The sequence below is a fragment of the Pelophylax lessonae genome (assembly GCF_965119305.1).
Source record: "Pelophylax lessonae genome assembly, chromosome: 2".
Classification (NCBI taxonomy): Eukaryota; Metazoa; Chordata; class Amphibia; order Anura; family Ranidae; genus Pelophylax; species Pelophylax lessonae.
The window spans coordinates 323,716,719-323,736,169 of NC_138769.1; the positions used below are offsets into that span (position 1 = coordinate 323,716,719).

At 40.9% G+C, this 19,451-nt stretch overlaps 1 protein-coding gene and 1 long non-coding RNA gene across 2 annotated transcripts in view; one reads left to right on the top strand and one right to left on the bottom strand.

Moving 5' to 3' along the window:
* The window catches only part of LOC309546218, a 1,099,142-nt gene that overhangs the window by 105,694 nt on the left and 973,997 nt on the right, over positions 1-19,451 (bottom strand). The window lies entirely within an intron of this gene.
* Positions 1-19,451, top strand: part of LOC309547337 (arf-GAP with SH3 domain, ANK repeat and PH domain-containing protein 3-like) — a 110,458-nt gene that overhangs the window by 45,466 nt on the left and 45,541 nt on the right. The window contains exon 11 of the mRNA XM_082247173.1: positions 967-1,036. Within this exon, the coding sequence (XP_082103299.1) occupies positions 967-1,036 (70 nt within the window). The remainder of the gene's footprint in view (positions 1-966; positions 1,037-19,451) is intronic.

Genomic DNA, 19,451 nt, shown 5'->3' on the forward strand with positions numbered 1-19,451 from the left:
TATATATATATATATATATATATATATATATATATATATATATATATATATATATATATATATATATATAAGATAAGACCTTTACTTAGCATTGGAAGTTTATAGGGTTTTACTTTAGGGGTCCATGCACACTGGCTTAAAATATAGAAGCCTGTGATATATGATGAACATCCAGAGTGTATATATTGTCAAGGGGAAGAGGATAGCACGGACCTGACCTCCCAGAGAGGTCCGAGGGGAAGGGGAATGGGGAGAGGGAAAAAACGAAATTAGGACTTTAAGGGTACCATAGTAATGGATACAAAAGAGATAAAAATCAATATATTTTATTGAAAGTGTTAAAAAATCATAGCACAAGGAGACACACAAATGTGCTACAAAAATACAAGTAAATTTACAGAAACAGAAATAGATTATAAACTTGTGATTATCTCAAAAGGGATTTTCAGAAATCCAGGCATATGTTCCTCGACATGTTTCGAGGTAAAAAAACACTTCTTCAGGAGGATATTTTAAACACTACGCATATTCTGATAATGATAAACAATAAATTAGTATCAAATGTCTCCAAATATAACAAAGACATATAAATAGATGGGAGGAGCTGCCTCACCTGAAGCTGAAAACCACCATGGATCACAGTCAAAGGGCCCGACCACCAAATTGCCTCTCCCCGGCGGACATGGGAGACACTATAGTAGGCTATTAAAATGGACAAATTAGAAATATATATATATAAAAATACATATATATATATATAAAATTATATTTCTAATTTGTCCATTTCAAACTTTTGTTTTTTTAAGCCCATTGTGCATGGACCCTTATTGTTGAAGGGCAGCTTTCTTAAGCTTTTGTTACTGCTTAATAATATTCCACATGAAAACCCCTGTCGTCTCTTTCCTGTCAGCATAACACTTTCGCATTAGACTTCTTTTATTTTTGTCTTGTCATTTATTTTTTTAGCATACGTAAAGTTTGGCAGAAAAGGAAATGTGGTGTAAAGTATGGATATCTCACAATATCTCACAGTACGGTAAGTGGAACTGCTTTTCAATATTACTGCATGCTCAGCATTGCTTAAAGCAGAACTAAAGGAAAAATAAATACTTTATGAACAGACAGGCTCTTTATTGCAGAAGAGACATGCAAGGTCATTTTTGCAATAAAATAATCTTGTCTGCTTGTTTACAGTTTACAGTGTACACAATTTTACAGTGTAAACAAGCAGACAAGATTATAGTTACATAGTTACTGTGTAACTATAATCTTGTCTGCTTGTTTACAGTTTTCTACAGAATGTACACTGTTGTGCATGTGGAGCTCAGTTTACATTTCTGGCACAATGCCAGGGTGCCGAGATTAATGACTCTCGCGCATGCATGGGAGTGACATCATCCTGCACCAGCCAATCAAGATAGCTGAAGACCAGCACCTGGGGGAAGCTGGGAAGAAGATGCCATTTAGGGAACTTGTGGTCGTCAGACCGCTGGAACCAAGGTAAGTATTACTGCCTTTAGCTCCACTTTAAAGTGGTTGTAAAGGCAGGACAATTTTTACTCTAATGCAGTCCTTTCATTAAGGTAAAAATGTCCCAGCAGTTGTATTACCCTCCCCCCCTCTTGCACTTACCTGAGTCCTATTTCGATTCAGCGCTGTGCCCGTCTGCAGCGGCTCTTTCCTCTCTCTGCTCACAGGACACAGAGGCGGCAGCGGGAGCCATTGGCAACTGCTGCTGTCAAACAAATCCTGTGAGGAGGGGGCAGGACCAAGCCGGGCTGTGTGTGTCTATGGATGCTGCGGTGGCACACAGAGAAGAGGGGGAGCGGAGAGTGCCGGCAGGGGACCCCAGAAGAGGAGGTTTGGGACCACTCTCTGCATTACCATTGCACAGAATAGGTAAGTATTACATGCTTATTATTTACAAAATATGAAAAAGCAAGGTTTACAATCGCTTGAACGTTTTGTATATAGATAAATTGCATATCAGTGTAAATGGCACTGCAACTATATGTACAATATACTGAAAGGCTTCCAGTGCTTAAAGCGGAGCTCCATCCAAAAGGGAAACCTCCACTTGTCTGCCCCCCCTGCCATATTTGCCATCTTTTCGGGGAAGTGGGTACCTGGTTTTGACAGGTACCTGCTCCCACTTCTGGCTCAGTTCGCTATGGCTAACTGAGCCGGAGCCCCCCCTTCTTCTTCCCCGCAACTGGCCCGTTTGCAAAGCGCAGTAGGAAATCGACTGTGAAACAGCAAGGCTTCACTGCCAGTTTCCCTTAGTCGAGATGGTGATGCCAGCACCTGATTAAAAAATCGGCTCGGGTGAGGACACCGCTGGATTCCTGGACAAGGTAACTGCCCCTAATATTAAGGTACGCTGTTGCTGATAAACGGGCGTTTAGGAGCAGTTGGACATTTTTTTCAGCAGCCCCTGAACTCATCTCTATGTTATCTTATCTGTCCATGTACACTGAATCACTTATAGTCGTTTAGAGGCAGTTAAGTTTAGTGGCATTTTTCTGAAAACAAAAAAATGCGTCCAGACAGAGGTTTATTGGAATTTGAAACGCCAAATGCTTGTAACAGCGTGCAGACGCGTCTAGACACGGCAACTTGCATTTACAAGCATTTAGCTTATAGGTGTTTTCAAAGGGTATACATTTCTGACATTTTACAATGTAAAAATGCTTCTAAACACAAACACGGCTAAACGCTGCATGTAAACGTGGTAAGACTGATGTTTTAAACCGTCGGTTACTAGCTGTCAAGTTCCAGCGTTACATAGTTACATAGTTACATAGTTAGTGAGGCTGAAAAAAGACACAAGTCCATCCAGTTCAACCTATGTGTGTGTGTTTGCTTTTAACCGTACATTGTATACCCCTGTATGTTGTGGTCTTTAAGGTGTCCATCCAATAGTTTTTTGAAACTATCAATGCTCCCCACTGATACGACTGCTTGCGGAAGAGAATTCCACATCCTTACCGCTCTTACAGTGAAGAACCCTTTACGCACTTTAAGGTTAAACCGCCTTTCCTCTAGTTTTAGTGAGTGGCCACGTGTCTTATTGTATTCCCTTACTCTAAATAGTTTGTTCCTTATGCTCGGGTCGCCAGTACAGTATTTGTACATTGATATCATATCCCCCCTCAAACGTCTCTTCTCTAGAGAGAATAGGTTCAGTGCTTGTAGTCTTTCCTCATAGCCGATGTCCTCCATTCCCCTAATTATTTTTGTTGCCCTTCTCTGGACTTTCTCCAGTTCCAGCACATCCTTCCTGAGGACCGGTGCCCAGAACTGGACAGCATACTCCAGATGTGGCCGGACCAGAGTCTTGTAGAGTGGAAGAATAATCTCTTTATTTCTGGAGTGAATCCCCTTTTTTATACAACCCAGTATTCTGTTGGCTTTGCTTGCAGCGGCTTGGCATTGCATGCCACTTCCAAGCCTGTTGTCTACCAGTACCCCCAGGTCCCTTTCCATCCTAGACTCACCCAGAGGTTCCCCCCCTAGTGAGTAGCTTGCTTTCTGGTTTCTGGCCCCCAAGTGCATTACTTTACATTTTTCTACATTAAATCTCATCTGCCATGTAGTTGCCCACCCCATTATTTTGTTCAGGTCTGCTTGCAAGATTTCCACATCCTGCATAGAAGATATTGGCATGCCTAATTTAGTATCATCTGCAAATACTGAGATTGTACTAGATATCCCCTCCTCTAGATCATTTATGAATAAATTAAACAGGATTGGTCCCAGGACAGAACCCTGGGGGACCCCACTTTCCACACCCGCCCAATCCGAGTACTCCCCATTAATCACCACCCTCTGTACTCTCCCCTGGAGCCAGTTCTCTATCCAGGTACTCACCAAGGAGAGGTTTTCAAACATCCCGCTTACACGAAGACTTAAAGTCAGCAGCTACAGTATTTGTAGCTGCTGACTTTAAATGTATTTTTTTTGGGGGGGGGGGGGGTTGGAGCTTCTCTTTAACATTCTTTACGTAACTACCTTCGTGTTTGTCAGATGTCAGCCAACACTTACATCCCGTGTTTTAGGAAATGATTCTTTAAAAATCACATATAAATAAATGATTTTATGACTTTCACGTTTTTACATATTGGTCTTCAAATTTTCTTTTTTTTTTTTTTAACTACAGAAATGTATAGATTAACCAGTAGATGTTTGCATTGAGTTGGCCAACTCAGAGACATGAGAGAAAAAAGCAGTAAACCACAACCATTGTGTAATACGGCTGAATCGAAAGCAGAGCCTGTGTGTTTAAAGTATATGTAAACCTAGTAATAAACTTCTCTTATTAGCTCCCTTTTGGTCTGGTAAATATAGAACTGAAAGTGCTTTGTTAGATCTGTTCAATACAGAATAAAAATGTGCCTTGACCTGGCAGAAATCCTGTGAGCTGGTAACTTCCTGTACATTTTGCATCTGCTGAACTTTTATCAGTTAGCATCATTCCCACTTCTGTCTGTGGGCTACAGAACACCTCTCATTTATATTAGGGAGATTCTGCAGTCCTAACAGTTGTGACAATGCTGCACCTCCATAGATACAGTGGAGTGAGTGAGCATTGCCACACTAGAACAGTAAGTGTGTTACACTCAGGATCACTGGGTGCAAATAAAGGAACAAATAAAAAAAAAAAAAATAATAATGCAACCTCTACATCCACACTAAACTGCAGACTATTATTGTTCTTGGATTTTGTTTCAAATCATTGGCCTGGACCTGGCAAGTGATCAGTTCTGGAGCGAATCCGATTGCCACCGGGTTGGCGGGCGTGCGTTTCCCTACCCGTGAGCGTAAGCGACATACAGGTACGTCGATTCGTGCAGCCAAGCCACCTTGCCACAGTAAATCTGCAGCGGGTGGTCGACAAGTGGTTAACCGCTTGCCGACCGCCGCAAGTAAATTTACTGCGGCGGTCAGCCCCTGCCAGGCAGAGTGACGTTAATTAACGTCACTAGCCTGGCAGGGTCTGGGGAGCGAGCGCGCGCCGCCGGAGGAGCGCTCCCGCGCGGTCACGGACCCCCCCGCGCGTGTGACCGGCGGACCCGATGTCCGCCGCTCACTCGGCGATTGTCGGGGGAGAGGGAGAAAGTCAGGCAGCTTGTGTAAACAAGCTGCTTGTCATTCTCCTCTGTGTTAAAACACTGATCAGACAGATCTACTATGTAGATCCGTTGATCAGTGTCCTTTCACCTCAAGCCACAGCCAATCACAGTAGAAAGCACGCCCCTAGGGACACACACAGCCCCTCCCTCCCAAATAAAGTTAACCCCTTCACTACCAGTGTTTTTTTACAGTAACAGTGCATATATATAGCACTGATTACTGTAGAAATGTCACTGGTAACCCCAAAAGTGTCAAAAATGTCAGTCAAGGGTCCGATCTGTCCGGCCCAATGTCGCAGTACCGCAAAAAAAATCGCAGATCGCCGCCATTACGCGTTAAAAAAAAAACAACAAAAATGACAAAAATCTTTCCCTTTGTTAGTAAACGCGATAACTTTTGCGCAAACCAATCAAAATATGCTTTTTGCAATTTTTTTTACCAAACATAGGTAGCATAAAACAAATTGGCCGAAAATGTTAAAAAATTTTGATTTTTACATTTTTTTGGGGGAAATTTCATATAAAAAAATGTGAAAAATATTGCTATTTTTGCAAAATTGACGCTCTTTTTTTGTTTATAGCGCATGATCAAAAAATCGCACAGGTGACCAAATACCACCAAAAGAAAGCTTTGTTTGTGGGAAAAAAAGGACGTCAAATTCGTTTAGGTACAGTGTCGCACGCCCGCGCAATTGTCCGTTAAAGTCACACAGTGCCGAATCGCAAAATACCCCCTGGTCGTTTAGCAGGAAAATCCTCCGGGGCTTAAGTGGTTAATGAGTATATAAGGCTTCCACAATACGTATATATAGAATACAATTTTTTTTATTTTAGTTTAAATACTCATTAATAAGATTACTAAATTCAACCTGGCGAAACCATACATTGGCTTTAATATTTCTATACAAATCCTAAATGTTTTCTTTAGAAATCCTTGTATTTTAAAATGAACCTGCTAAACCAGAAAAGCCTGGGAAAATGTAGCTTTATGTGCCGTGCCTGGCCTAAGGAAGATTACGAGGGAAGGGATTCAGTGCTTGGAGGATTTCATTTAGTGCCTTACAGCTATAGCTCATCTTTTCATAGATCCTGAATGCACAATTCCAACATACCATTAAATGAATTCATTATGTGTGTCATGCACCATACCCACGGATTTAGGATACAAGTTTTGCTTCCAACATTTCGTTGTTTGGGAGTAAAGTTTATCATGTACAGATGTCATACTTGATCTAAGAATGAAAAGTGCTTGGCCGCTTAGTAGTAAAACATGTTTTTTTATCCTCATTACATTTATTTTTTGATTAAACAGACAAGAGTGTGGTCACATTTTTGTTCCTACATATTGAAAGTATAGTTTAGCGTTGATTTCTACCAAAGACATTTATTTTTTAGTTTTAGATTGAGTGGAGTAGGACTAAAGTCTTTGCTTTTGTTAGTATTTGTATCTGTGTTGGGAAGATTTTCCCTTACTTTTTGATTACCACTTAGGGCCCTTTCAAACTGCTCTGTAGCAAAATCACGGTAAAAAAGCATATTTTGCTGTGTTTCAGATGCATTTCCTGTGCGTTTCTACTGTGATTTTACCGCAATTTCCATTCATTTCAATGGGAAGCTGCTTTTTTGGTGCAGTTTAGAAAACCGCACCAAAGATGCAGCATGTAGGACTTTTCAAAAGGCACCTGTACCGCAGTGGGGTGAAAAGTCCCAGAGAAAGGGAAACATTTTTCTTGCGTTTTTCTTGCAAGTTAAACACGCAGGAAAAACGGATCAGTGTGAAAGCGCCCTAAGGCATGGGTTGGAGTTGAACTCTTGTTTCCTATCTCTGAAATCTATTCTATATGTGTTTCACTGGTGAGTCCACAGGGAACTACTGGTTCTGCTACCAAGTTTTAGTGGATTCTCAATAAGGATATAAGACTGTTGCACTCACAATAGGTGAAACAGGAAATAGCACACAACAATGCCCAGGTGGTCATTGGGACAGAAAGTGACAGCAATGAAAACCTGCTAGAAGGTATAATCTTTCCACACTATAAGTAGATAATCATAACGCAGCACTATACTATAGCTATACTATAGCGCCACACTATAGGCAATATTTTAAGGCGTATGTATACCCAAAAAAAATAATATTATATATTGCTCCCTACCAGATTTAAAGTTGCATACACTTTCTTTTTGCAAAGTTTTCCCCAAGGTTGAAAACATACTTCCCATTCTGTATCAAGACAACACAGAAACAAAATACGACTATGAAACCCCACCCCTTCGCTATTGTGCATAACATAGAGGGGTGTGGTTTTAAACTTCTGCCTGTCCACAGTGCTGGTCTGGACCCCACAGCATCTTCTCCCCCTTGCCCCAGCAGTCTAAGGTCCTGACGTCATCAAGAGCCATGCATAGCCCTGCACTGGAAGTGATGACACTGAGGGACAGTCCACAGCCAGAACATGGGGAGCACTGCTGGGGGAGCAGAGGGTTAGGTAAATAAAAGTGCTTATACTCTTCAGTGGAATAAACCAGCAGTCCTACTGCAAGGGAGAATTTTCAGATTTCACAAAATTGAGCTTTAATCACTTATTGAGTTTAACCCTTTCACTAAACTCAGCTAGGCAGACCATTTTTGCAATTACGCCCTTGCGTTTTCTTTTTACGCTTATAGCTTTCAGAGTTTGTAAAAGACCCCCCAAATCATATATTTTCTGAAAGCACAGGACCAGTAGAATAAAAATAAGGTGCTACTGATTTTTAAGCCCCCACGATATTTGTACAAATGTTTATGAAAATAAAATTTTTACTAAAAATACATTAAAGTCATTATTAACCTCCTTAGCGGTATTCCCGAGTGTGGCTCGTGGTTAAATTTCAGTGCCATTAGCGGTAACCCCAAGTCACACTCGGGGTACCACCAGGGAGCATCGATGGATCCTGGTAGAGGTTACTTACCTTGTCCCCGGGATCCCGCGATGTGTCCCTGCAGCATACGGCGGCCGGATCTTCCACCCGATGCTGTGAGCCCAGGCTTCCGTCTCCTGCGACGTGACACACGTATATCTACCGTATTTTCCGGCGTATAAGACGACTTTTTAACTCAGGAAAATAATCTCAAAAGTCGGGGGTCGTCTTATACGCCGGGTATCGTCTTATACGGCGGATGCTGGAGCCGAACTGGAGAATATGCGGTGGGGGAGTGAGAGCACTTCAGCTATGCTGCCACAGGGACTGCCTAAGCTGACAGAACACACATCCAGGCTCCCCCGCCCCTACCTCCACCGCTGTCCAAGTTAAAAAGCCTGTGATTTGTTGTAGCTAGGGGCGGTCCTAGCAACCAATCTGCCTGTTAAATGGAAAGATGGACACTTCCTGCCTTATGCTCGGACATGCTGCATCCTCTATCTGCTGTGTAAGGTAAGGGGGGGGGGCTGTAAAGGGGACTGTGAGTAATGTGCAAGTAAGGGGGACAACTGTAGAAGAGACTGGGATACAAGGAGGGTGACTGTGGAGGGGACTGGGATGCAAGGAGGGGGGTTGTGGAGCATGGCAGCTCCCATGGATTTATTGTTTTATACTTCCTTTCAGCTTTAGAGTGAATTTGGAAAAGTTTAATCCACTTACACTGTTTTATGCATATTCTATATTTTAACTGGAAAAGTTGGGGGGTCGTCTTATACGCCCAGTCGTCTTATACGCCGGAAAATACGGTATATATATATGTATACACACACACATATATAAATATATATATAAAATATATGTATACGTGTATATATATATATATATATATATATATATATATATATATATATATATATATAATATATGTATACGTGTGTGTATATATATATATATATATATATATATATATATATATATATATATATATATATATATATATATATATATATATAATATATGTATATATATATATATACATATAGTATGTGTGTGTGTATGTATATATATATATATATATATACTTTAACTTATTTAAAGTTATTTATTATATTATAATTTATGATTTTGTGTTTCAAACTTTATCATACCAGAGATGTTATAAAGAAGAACGCACAGTAAAAAAAATCATATGTAACTAGTTGGTTTGGGCTGCTCGTCCTTAAGAATTACTAGCAAAATAATGGTACCGCTTTCAGCACCTAAAATCGGAAACAATCATACCGCCAGGGAGGTTAACAGATAAAAACACAGCAAATTTTACAAAATTCCTGCTTAATTCCTACTAAATATAAACGCTTAACCTGTATTGAGTTAATAAATAACAAATATTTGTTACTTTTAAATTGCTTCTTTTTGCGAAATTGTGAAAATCAAGCAGACGCAAAAGTGTAAATATCCAAATTTCTCTAAAAATCTGAAGGTTTTAATTTTTCCATTACAGCTTTAAGAATTTCTAAAAGACCCCCTAAACCCTATATTTTTTGAAAGCACATGACCTGTAGAATAAAAAGAAGGTGCTACTGATTTTCAGGGCAGCGCGATATTTGTGCAAATGTTAATCAAACAATATTTTCGCTAAAAATACACTAAAACCATTATTAGCAGATAAAAACACAGCTAATTTTACAAAATTTCTGCTAAATCCATAATAAATATAAAAGCTTAACCTGTTTGGAGTTAATAAATAACCAATATTTGGAATTTTTACATTGCCCCTTTTTGCAAAATGGTGAAAATTGAACGTACACAAAAAATGTAAATGTCCAAAATTCTCTAAATATCTGAAGGTTTTCATTTTTCCCTTACAGCTTTAAGTACTTGTAAAAGACCCCCCAAACCATATATTTTCTGAAAGCATATAACCTGTAGAATAAAAAGAAGGTGCTACTAATTTTTAAGGCCCGCGGTGTTTGCTCAAATGTTTATCAAGACAATTATTTTCGCTAAAAATACAGTAAAATCATTATTAACAGATAAAAACACAGCAAATTTTACAAAATTCCTGCTAAAAATCCTACTAAATATAAAAGCTTAACCTGTGTTAAGTTAATAAATAACAAATAAATATATGTGAATTTTACATTGCGCCTTTTTGCAAAATGGTGAAAATCGAATGTATCTAAAAATTTTTTAAAAAATATGGAGGTTTTTATTTTTCACTTACAGCTTTCAGAATTTGTAAAAGACACCACAAACCATATATTTTCTGAAAGCACATGACAAGTAGAATAAAAAGAAGGTGCTACTGATTTTTTAGACCCCGCGATTTTTGCGCAAATGTTTATCAAATCACTATTTTCACTAAAAATTAACACTTTATCCTTTTTTGCACACATAAACACAATATAACCTATGTAATTCCTGCTAAATTCCTGCTCATGCAGTGGTGTATGCTAAAGCGTATGCCCATGGAGGGCCATGTTTGCCTGCACAGGGATGCACAGGTATTCTGTGCAACACTGTGCAGGCAGTTCTATTCGTGACAATTGGGGCACAGCAGCTGCAAGGACAGATTTGACATCCATGTGGGTGTAGGAGCATGGAACCAAACACAGACAGTGTGAGTTCAGGACATGCACCCACATGGATGTCAAATTGAGAACACCTGTGCATTCCTGTGCAGCTGCTGTGTCCCAATTGACATCAATTGGACTGCCTGCATGGGGATGCATGGAACACCTGTGCATCCCTCTGCAGCTAAACACGGGCTTGTAGTAGTATGCCCTTTGTGAACAGTGCCTTGTTTAGACTTATGGTTGGGGACAGCAAAAATGTACGATTGAGCTGCGTTTCTGCCACCCACCAATCACATCCCTCAAGCTGTAAGAGGCAGCGGACGGGGGTGTTTACATGCTTGGTGCAATGCCTTGAGCCCGTGACAAAGTTGACCTGACTTGTAGCAATGCCTTTTGACGATCGCTACACATTCTATTCTCCCCTATGGAGTGGCGGATGGCAGAGGTGACATGTCTGCTGACATCCGCCACTACCTGATCCGATCCTGCCCGCAAGAAGCAGATGGATGGTGGTCCTAATTTCCATCCATTTTTGCGGATCGGATTTAATCGGATGAAAGCGGACAGGTGCTCCGTTTTCACCCGATCTCCCTACAGAGGAGAGTGGGACTGGGTCTGTCTCTGCTCTGCACAGCGGAGCAGACATGGACCTGTCATCTGCCTGCTCAGTGGGGATCAGCAGGGTGATCCCCTGCTGAGCAAGCGGATTCTGTCCCATGGAGGCGCCAGTGTGAAACGGGCCTTACTATGATTTTTCTTCTTTTTTTAAATTTCTTTTTTTTTAAAAACGATACAAATTATTATTATTATTTTTTTTTTTTTATTTATTTATTTTGGGATGGGGGGCTTTGAAGAGACATCAGGGGTCTAAAAAGACCTCTAATGTCTCTTTGTCTCTTGTTTTAGACAGAAAGGGACTGAAAGGTTCAGTCCCTTTCTCTGCAGGCTCAGCTGCAATAATTATAAATGGATGGAAGCTTGCATAGCGGCTCCCATTCATTCATACACTGTGGCATGTGACTGGATTGGTGTGGGGAGTGGGGGGGTTAGTGTATAGACAGAGGTGCTGTAGGGTTTAGTTGGGTAGGGAAGGGCTGTATATAAGGTTAAAGCAGGGACACGTGTCATTGTAATAGCGGCTGCAGCGGTTGAGGGGGGGGGGGGGGGGGACACACACATTTTTGAAGAAATAGCACTGATCAGTGAAATGTGATCTGCTGATCAGAGCTATGGTTTTGTTCAGCAGAGTCTGCTGAACTGTTCTGATATAAGCTCATGGTTTCTGAAATGACTGTGGGCTTTTAACACAAGGAAGAATGTGAGGAATGTGAGGTCCTGGTACAGACCTGGCCAGCTGGAAGCAGTTCTGCAGGTCCGTACACCGTACAGACCTGGCAGTAAAAGGGTTAATCCTTGCCTGTGTTCCAATTTAAGCTGTATGCCAGTTTAACCTCTTGACCCCTTCATGACCAGGCCATTTTTTGCGATTCGGCACTGCGTTACTTTTGCTGACAATTGCGCGGTTGTGTGGCACTGTACTCCAATAACATTTTTGCCCTTTTTTCCCACAAATAGAGCTTTCTTTTGGTAGTATTTGATCACTTCTGCGTTTTTTATTTTTTGCGCTATAAATAAAAAAAGACGACAATTAAAAAAACAAAAAAAACAAGTTTTTTTTTACTTTCTGCTATAAAACACATCCAATAAAAAATGTAAATCAAATTTCTTCATCATTTTAGGCCAATATGTATTCTGCTACATATTTTTGGCAATAAAAATCACAATAAGTGTATATTGATTGGTTTGCGCAAAAGTTTTAGCATCTACAAACATATTTTTACTTTTTTTTTACTTGTTATGGCGGCGATTAGCGACTTTTAGCGGGTTTGCTATAGGCGGACAAATCGGACACTTAACTGACACTTTTGACACTTTTTGGGGACCAGTGACACTAATACAGAGATTAGTGCTAAAAAATATCCATTCGATTGTAAGCTCTTCTGAGCAGGGCCCTCTAAATCCTCTTGTATTTTATTGTATTGTATATGTACTATCTCCCTCTAATATTGTAAAGTGCTGCGTAAATTGCTGGCGCTATAGAAATCCTTATTAATAATTATAATAAAATGCACTCTCACTGTACTAATGACACAGGCAGGGAAGGGGTTAACATCAGAGGTGATCAAAGGGTTTAACTGTGTGCCTAGGACGTAGTTACCAACTGTAGGGGAGGTGCTTTCACTAGGGGAAGGCAAAGATCTGTGTTCCTGCTTTGCAGAAACACAGGATCAAAGCCTTCCCAGCTGGCAGAGCGACAATTTGTCTTGTTTACTTAGGCAGACTGCTGTTCTGCATGTGTCCCGAACGATCAGCGGGTCCCGGCGGAGATTGAATCCACTGGACACGCTGATTGGCTCCCGCTGTGTTCAATCATAGCTGGAGTGGTTTTGCCGGTGGCGTGTGCACGCACTCCAGACCCAGAAGTGCCAAATCATGTACTAGGTACGTGATCTGGCACAGAGCGGCCGCCTGCTGCAGTAAATGTACGTGGGGGCGATCGCTAAGCTAATCATTGTCCCAGGTTTCCTGTTTAAGAGCGGCTCCTTTCTCTTGCACAATAGGAGAAAAGAGCGCACAGGCTCTGGTGCAGAAAATCTTTTTAAATTTGAATAAAAATAATAAAAACATTACACTCACAAACATGAGTTGAATTAGGCATATCATCAGCTCTATGTAAAGATATGTAGGTAGTTTCCAGGTAGGGTGTTACCATAATCCCATGAAAATTGTGAAAAAAGACTAACCCCCTTTAGGGTGGGTGGGACTTTAAGGGTAACTAGTAATTATCTCTCATAGGAAAGATTAATTTAGAATAAAACAATTTATTGAAAAAAGTGATTATAAGAAGAATCATCAAGGTAATTTATATTACATATGTAACAGTATAAATAAACATGTGATACAATACAGTGTTACAGGTACACAACAGAGTCCAACGCGTTTCGAAGAATTGTATAATACCAGAATCTTCCTCAGGGAATCTGTGTATATTCCTGAAAAGCATATGCCAGAAATAAATCAAAAAAAGAAAATGTAAAAAGAAAAGAACAAAGCAAAATAATGGCTAAATATTATATATCAAATCATTAACATGGATACTTTTTGTAGTTGCGACAACATATTACTCCATCTTATTGTGAGAGAAATTCCTGGCTAATTAGCCATCAATAAATCAGAAACCTTATCTTATACCCTATAGAAAATTAAGCAAGAAAAAAGAAGGAAAAAGGAAAGAAGCAAGCATATCACATGGTAAGAGTTCACATACCTGCAGACCTTTGGAGCCAGAAATATCTGTCCAGAAAGGGGGGGATATATAGTAATCCCACAGTGTAGGAGCAAGAGTCAGATATTAACTCATAATGTTCATTACCTAAAGATAATAATTCATTATCAGTGAAAAAAGGGGGTTCCATAAATTTAAACCACCATATATGTAGAAGACTATGGATCAATTCACCTGTTATGATGATCAAAATGTTTAATATGTGAAAAGGGGAAGAGAAAAAATTCCCTCCAAGTATAAGAAGAAGGAAAGAGTTCCTAACAACTTGTGATGGTTATCCTCCAATGGGGGTGCCTTCAGGACTTGACAGATGGTAAATTCTGATGAAAAAAGAAGAAAAAGAAAAAAGAAAAACAGGGAACCAACAGAATAAATATATCCATTAACCACGGTAGACTATATAATATATCCTTGGTATTTCGGATGCCTTACCTCCGTATTAATGTGAAACATCCATGGTGTCTTTATTGACTTCTATGGATATAATATTCACACGGGTATGTATAAGATCTCTATTCCAAAATTTATTCCCAGATTTTCAGGTCGATGTTGGATATTAATCTAGGACAGATACATGAATAATATATAACTTTATATGGAGGAGAAATAAATCCCCCCCCAAAAAGAGAGAGAAATATATAATGGATTAGTGAGATTTGGACTATCTTACCTCAATATTGAGGTGGGTTGTCCATAGTATCCCCACCACTTGAAGGGCTGCAGTATTTATCGGTATCAATACCAACTAAATGCCTGCAACAATATATAAAAAAGAAGAATATATTCATCTAGTTCCCCATATATGAAAATGTGCCATGCATGAATCTTGCCCGTTAAGATAACGTATAAATACCGTTTAATGTAGGTGGAACGTAAAACATCTAGTTGCTATCCATAAGCGTTGGCCGTCAAACAGGTCCCAAGGCTTAATAGCGCAGCCTTATAGATTCCATCCAGTATCCTGAAGGTAACAAAACAAAAATCCCCTTATGTGGAGTCAAAGCCTAGCACAGGCTGTTTAAGTCCCCTAAGGCATACTCACTGATTGTAGGAAAAATAAGCAATAGACCTGTCATGTCACGGAGAGATAACTCTCCGGACTGACTCTCGGCGTTTCCTTAAATATCAAGCCATTGCCGTGAATTCTCGTTGAGTCTCGCGAGATTGCGTCTAATCGGCGCACTGCAATGTCGTCACCTCCGTTTCCCTAATTCGCGGGAAATCTCGCGAGTCTACGGTGACGACACATCCGCCCTTATAGTTTTTATTGTTGAAGCGTACCACGTAGCCGCCGTCAGAGACATACTTCCGCCCTGACTTACGGATGGGCATAGCTATATGTCCGCCCATGTTTCTCGCGGTCCATGGATACCACCAAAAGACAGAGTGAAATAACGATGAAGAATAGAAAGAGAAATGAACATATAACACTGAAGAATCCGATCATAAATATGATCAGACCATTGATACATAATGAAATAAAACCTCAGTTATATATGTATTTATGTAGATTACTTGTTGTGAAGAACGGCATGGTACTGGTTGACAGAGAAGGAAAATCCTATCAGATATCGCCCCGGCACGGGAGATAGCGTTTAACCCCCTGAGCTCACCCGGGGTTCAGACATGGAATTCCCGAAAGAATTGTCGGGAATTGATCCAGCTGAAAAGACGCTGATTTCTCCAGTTGTTAAATGAGGACATCCCTATTGAATGGGGATCTCCATTGGAGAATGTCTCACCCGTGCCGGGCTCCTATGCTGTGGGTAATCTCCCCAAAAAAAGAACAGAACCAAACCGTGCTATGCAAGGTTATGGCTCCAAAGCCGCAGGTGAACCCACCAGGCGGAAGGAGGGAGAAAATAAAAAAGGGAGAAAAAAGAGATAAAGAAATGGGGATAAGAAAAATGGGAAAAATCCCTGGAAATATGTTTTTTATAAATAGGGGAATATCCCTTGATCTCACTATATCGAGGAAGAAAATAGTGGTCGCATCCTGCAATCACATAGTTTGTTCATGAAAATGAATATAATACATACATTGTATAACAAGTAAATCATTCTTAAATAAACCCACTTAAAGACATTGTGTTTTCCTAAAAGATTTCATACTTATAAATATATATCCTCAGAATACTCAGTAGGAGTAAAGGGAAAAGGAAAAAAAAAAAAAAAAAAAAAAAGGGGAGAAGTTGATAAGGGGAAGGAGGAGAAGTTAGTGATAAGAACCCTGACAAACGAACAAGGGAGACATCAAGAAAGTCTATAGAACTGACAGAAAACTATATACAAATCAACGTTTGAGTATTCGAAATGAATTATTATCTTTAGGTAATGAACATTATGAGTTAATATCTGACTCTTGCTCCTACACTGTGGGATTACTATATATCCCCCCCTTTCTGGACAGATATTTCTGGCTCCAAAGGTCTGCAGGTATGTGAACTCTTACCATGTGATATGCTTGCTTCTTTCCTTTTTCCTTCTTTTTTCTTGCTTAATTTTCTATAGGGTATAAGATAAGGTTTCTGATTTATTGATGGCTAATTAGCCAGGAATTTCTCTCACAATAAGATGGAGTAATATGTTGTCGCAACTACAAAAAGTATCCATGTTAATGATTTGATATATAATATTTAGCCATTATTTTGCTTTGTTCTTTTCTTTTTACATTTTCTTTTTTTGATTTATTTCTGGCATATGCTTTTCAGGAATATACACAGATTCCCTGAGGAAGATTCTGGTATTATACAATTCTTCGAAACGCGTTGGACTCTGTTGTGTACCTGTAACACTGTATTGTATCACATGTTTATTTATACTGTTACATATGTAATATAAATTACCTTGATGATTCTTCTTATAATCACTTTTTTCAATAAATTGTTTTATTCTAAATTAATCTTTCCTATGAGAGATAATTACTAGTTACCCTTAAAGTCCCACCCACCCTAAAGGGGGTTAGTCTTTTTTCACTATCATCAGCTCTATTTCCCCTTGGCTATGTAAGTTCCGAATGAAGCTGCATAATGTTACCACAGGGTAGAAGATCTCTCGATCCGAGTGCAGCTGGTGCCGCGCTGCACACATGACAATCCCCACTCGTAGTGGAATCGCCAGCCGCCGGAAAAACCAAAGCCTCCCTCGCTACCACGTTACACAGCAAGGGTTGACTGCCGATAGGGTATGCAGTCCGTTGCCACGACAATGCGTTTCAGAGAGCGTGGCCTCCTTTATCAAGTCCGCCCAGCATCCCTTCGTAAACCAATTTATATCACAGCCAGTCATGAGGAGTTAACCCCTTTCTCTTGCAGCATCCTATGGAGCCACTCTTGCATGCAGGGTCTAGAGCTGTGTTTCCCTTCACAGTGTGCATCAATAGAAACATACAGCCCTGTAGCCTAGGATTGCAAGGCACTCAACACAGGCTGAGAAATATTTTTTTCTTTGAGAGGAGGTCATGGCAGCCTGCCAATGTTTCTAAGGCGAGCCATAGGCACAGTCAGTGTTGAAAGCGTTGAATGCGATGCATACTAGCTTATTATACCTTTGTTTTACAGGTTTTATTTTATTTTTTTAGGAGTTTTACAACTTCTTTAAACACTGGTAAACTCTTGTAGCCATAAATTCGAAGTTTATTTCCCTGTGACTTTGTCGTGTTTCATCCAGCCTCCCGTGATCTCTGGCCACCGGGAGAAAGGTTATAAACAGGATATACTAGATTAACCTACTCCATGTAAAATATAACTAAAGCCAAAACTTTTTTTTCTGATTTTGGATAGAGTGGGGAGGGATTAGAACCCCTCTCAGTTTTTATTGCTGTCTCTGCCCCCTTTAAAGAAATCCCCCCTCTCTATGTTTCCTGTTTACTGTTATCATTGAAAGTAAAAGAAAATCCAATTTTGGGGTTGTTGCCAGAAAAGTAATAGAGAGGAAAGCTTCCAATGGGAACACTAGTTATGGTGACCTGGGGATCCCCAAGAGATTCCCTTAACCACTTCCCGCCCGCCCTATAGGCAAATGACGGCGGGATTGTGGTTGTATTATCCTGACCGGACGTCATATGACGGCGGCAGGATAATACAGCTCTGCACGCCCCCCGGGGGCGCGCATAGCGGCGATTGGTGATGCGAGGAGTAAGTCTGACTCCCTGCATCTCCGATCTCGTTAAAGAGCCTACTGACGTAGGCTCTTTACCATGTGACCAGCCGTGTCCAATCACGGCTGGTCACATAGTAAACAGGAAGAGCCGTTGATCGGCTTTCCTTAGTTCGTGCCTGACAGGCACGAGTAAAGGAGCGCCGATCGGCAGCTCCCCTGACAGGGGGGGGGGGGTCGGCACTGGTAATCAGATCATTGATTACCAGTGCAGACCCTCGGGGGGGGTGCCACTAGAACCACCAGGGATGCCCACCCATGACCCCAGGGATGCCCACCTATGACCCCAGGGATGCCCACTATGGCCACCAGGGATAGCAATCAGGGCTCAGGGAGCCCCCTATTGCCCTCCCCATCAGTGCTGCCCGCCAGTGCCCTCCGTATCAGTGCTGCCCACCAGTGCCCATCATTGCCATCTATCAGTGTCGCCCACCAGTGCCCATTATTGCCCACCAGTGCCGCCTATCAGTGCCCATCAGTGCCACCCGTCAGTGCCGATCAGTGCAGCCTATCAGTGCCCATCAATGTCCACCAGTGCCGCCTATCAGTGCCACCTATCAGTGCCCATCAGTGCCACCTATCAGTGCCCATCAATGCCGCCTATCAGTGCCCAGCAGTGCCGCCTATCAGTGCTACTTATCAGTGCCGCCTATCAGTGCCACCCCATCAGTGCCTGTCAGTGCAGTCTCATCAGTGCTCATCAGTGCAGGAAAAAACATATTTATTTACAAAATTGTATAACATAAACTAAAAAACTTTTTTTTTTTTTCAAACTTTTCGGTCTTTTTTTATTTGTTTAGCAAAAGGGAAAAAAACCCAGAGGTGATCAAATACCACCAAAAGAAAGCTCTATTTTTGGGGGGAAAATGACATAAATTTGGTGTAGGTACAGTGTTGCATGACCGGGCAATTGTCATTCAAAATGCAACAGCGCTAAAAGGGGAAAATTGGCCTGGGCAGGAAGGGGGTGAAAGTGCCCGGTATTGAAGTGGTTAATTTGCAGGGATTTCCTCTCACTTCCTGTTTTGGATATGGGACAGGAAGTGAAGGGAAATCTCCCCAATGGGACACAGATCACGAAAATAAATTTTATAGGGGTTATAACCTTACCTTTTGGGTGCTGCAGGGAGGAGGGTTTTGGGGTTATAGATAGACATGATCTCGTACTCCAGGGAGCGCTGACATAAGGACATCATTGCTGCCTTCTAAGAATAACAAGGGGGCAGTTACACAACTGTAGCCTCACTCAAGTAGGGTGAGCAGAGGTGTCTCGTCTTTTGTACCAGAAATTGCTGCTCTTTAGCATCATTTATGGAACGTTTGAGGCTGCATTACTCTGAA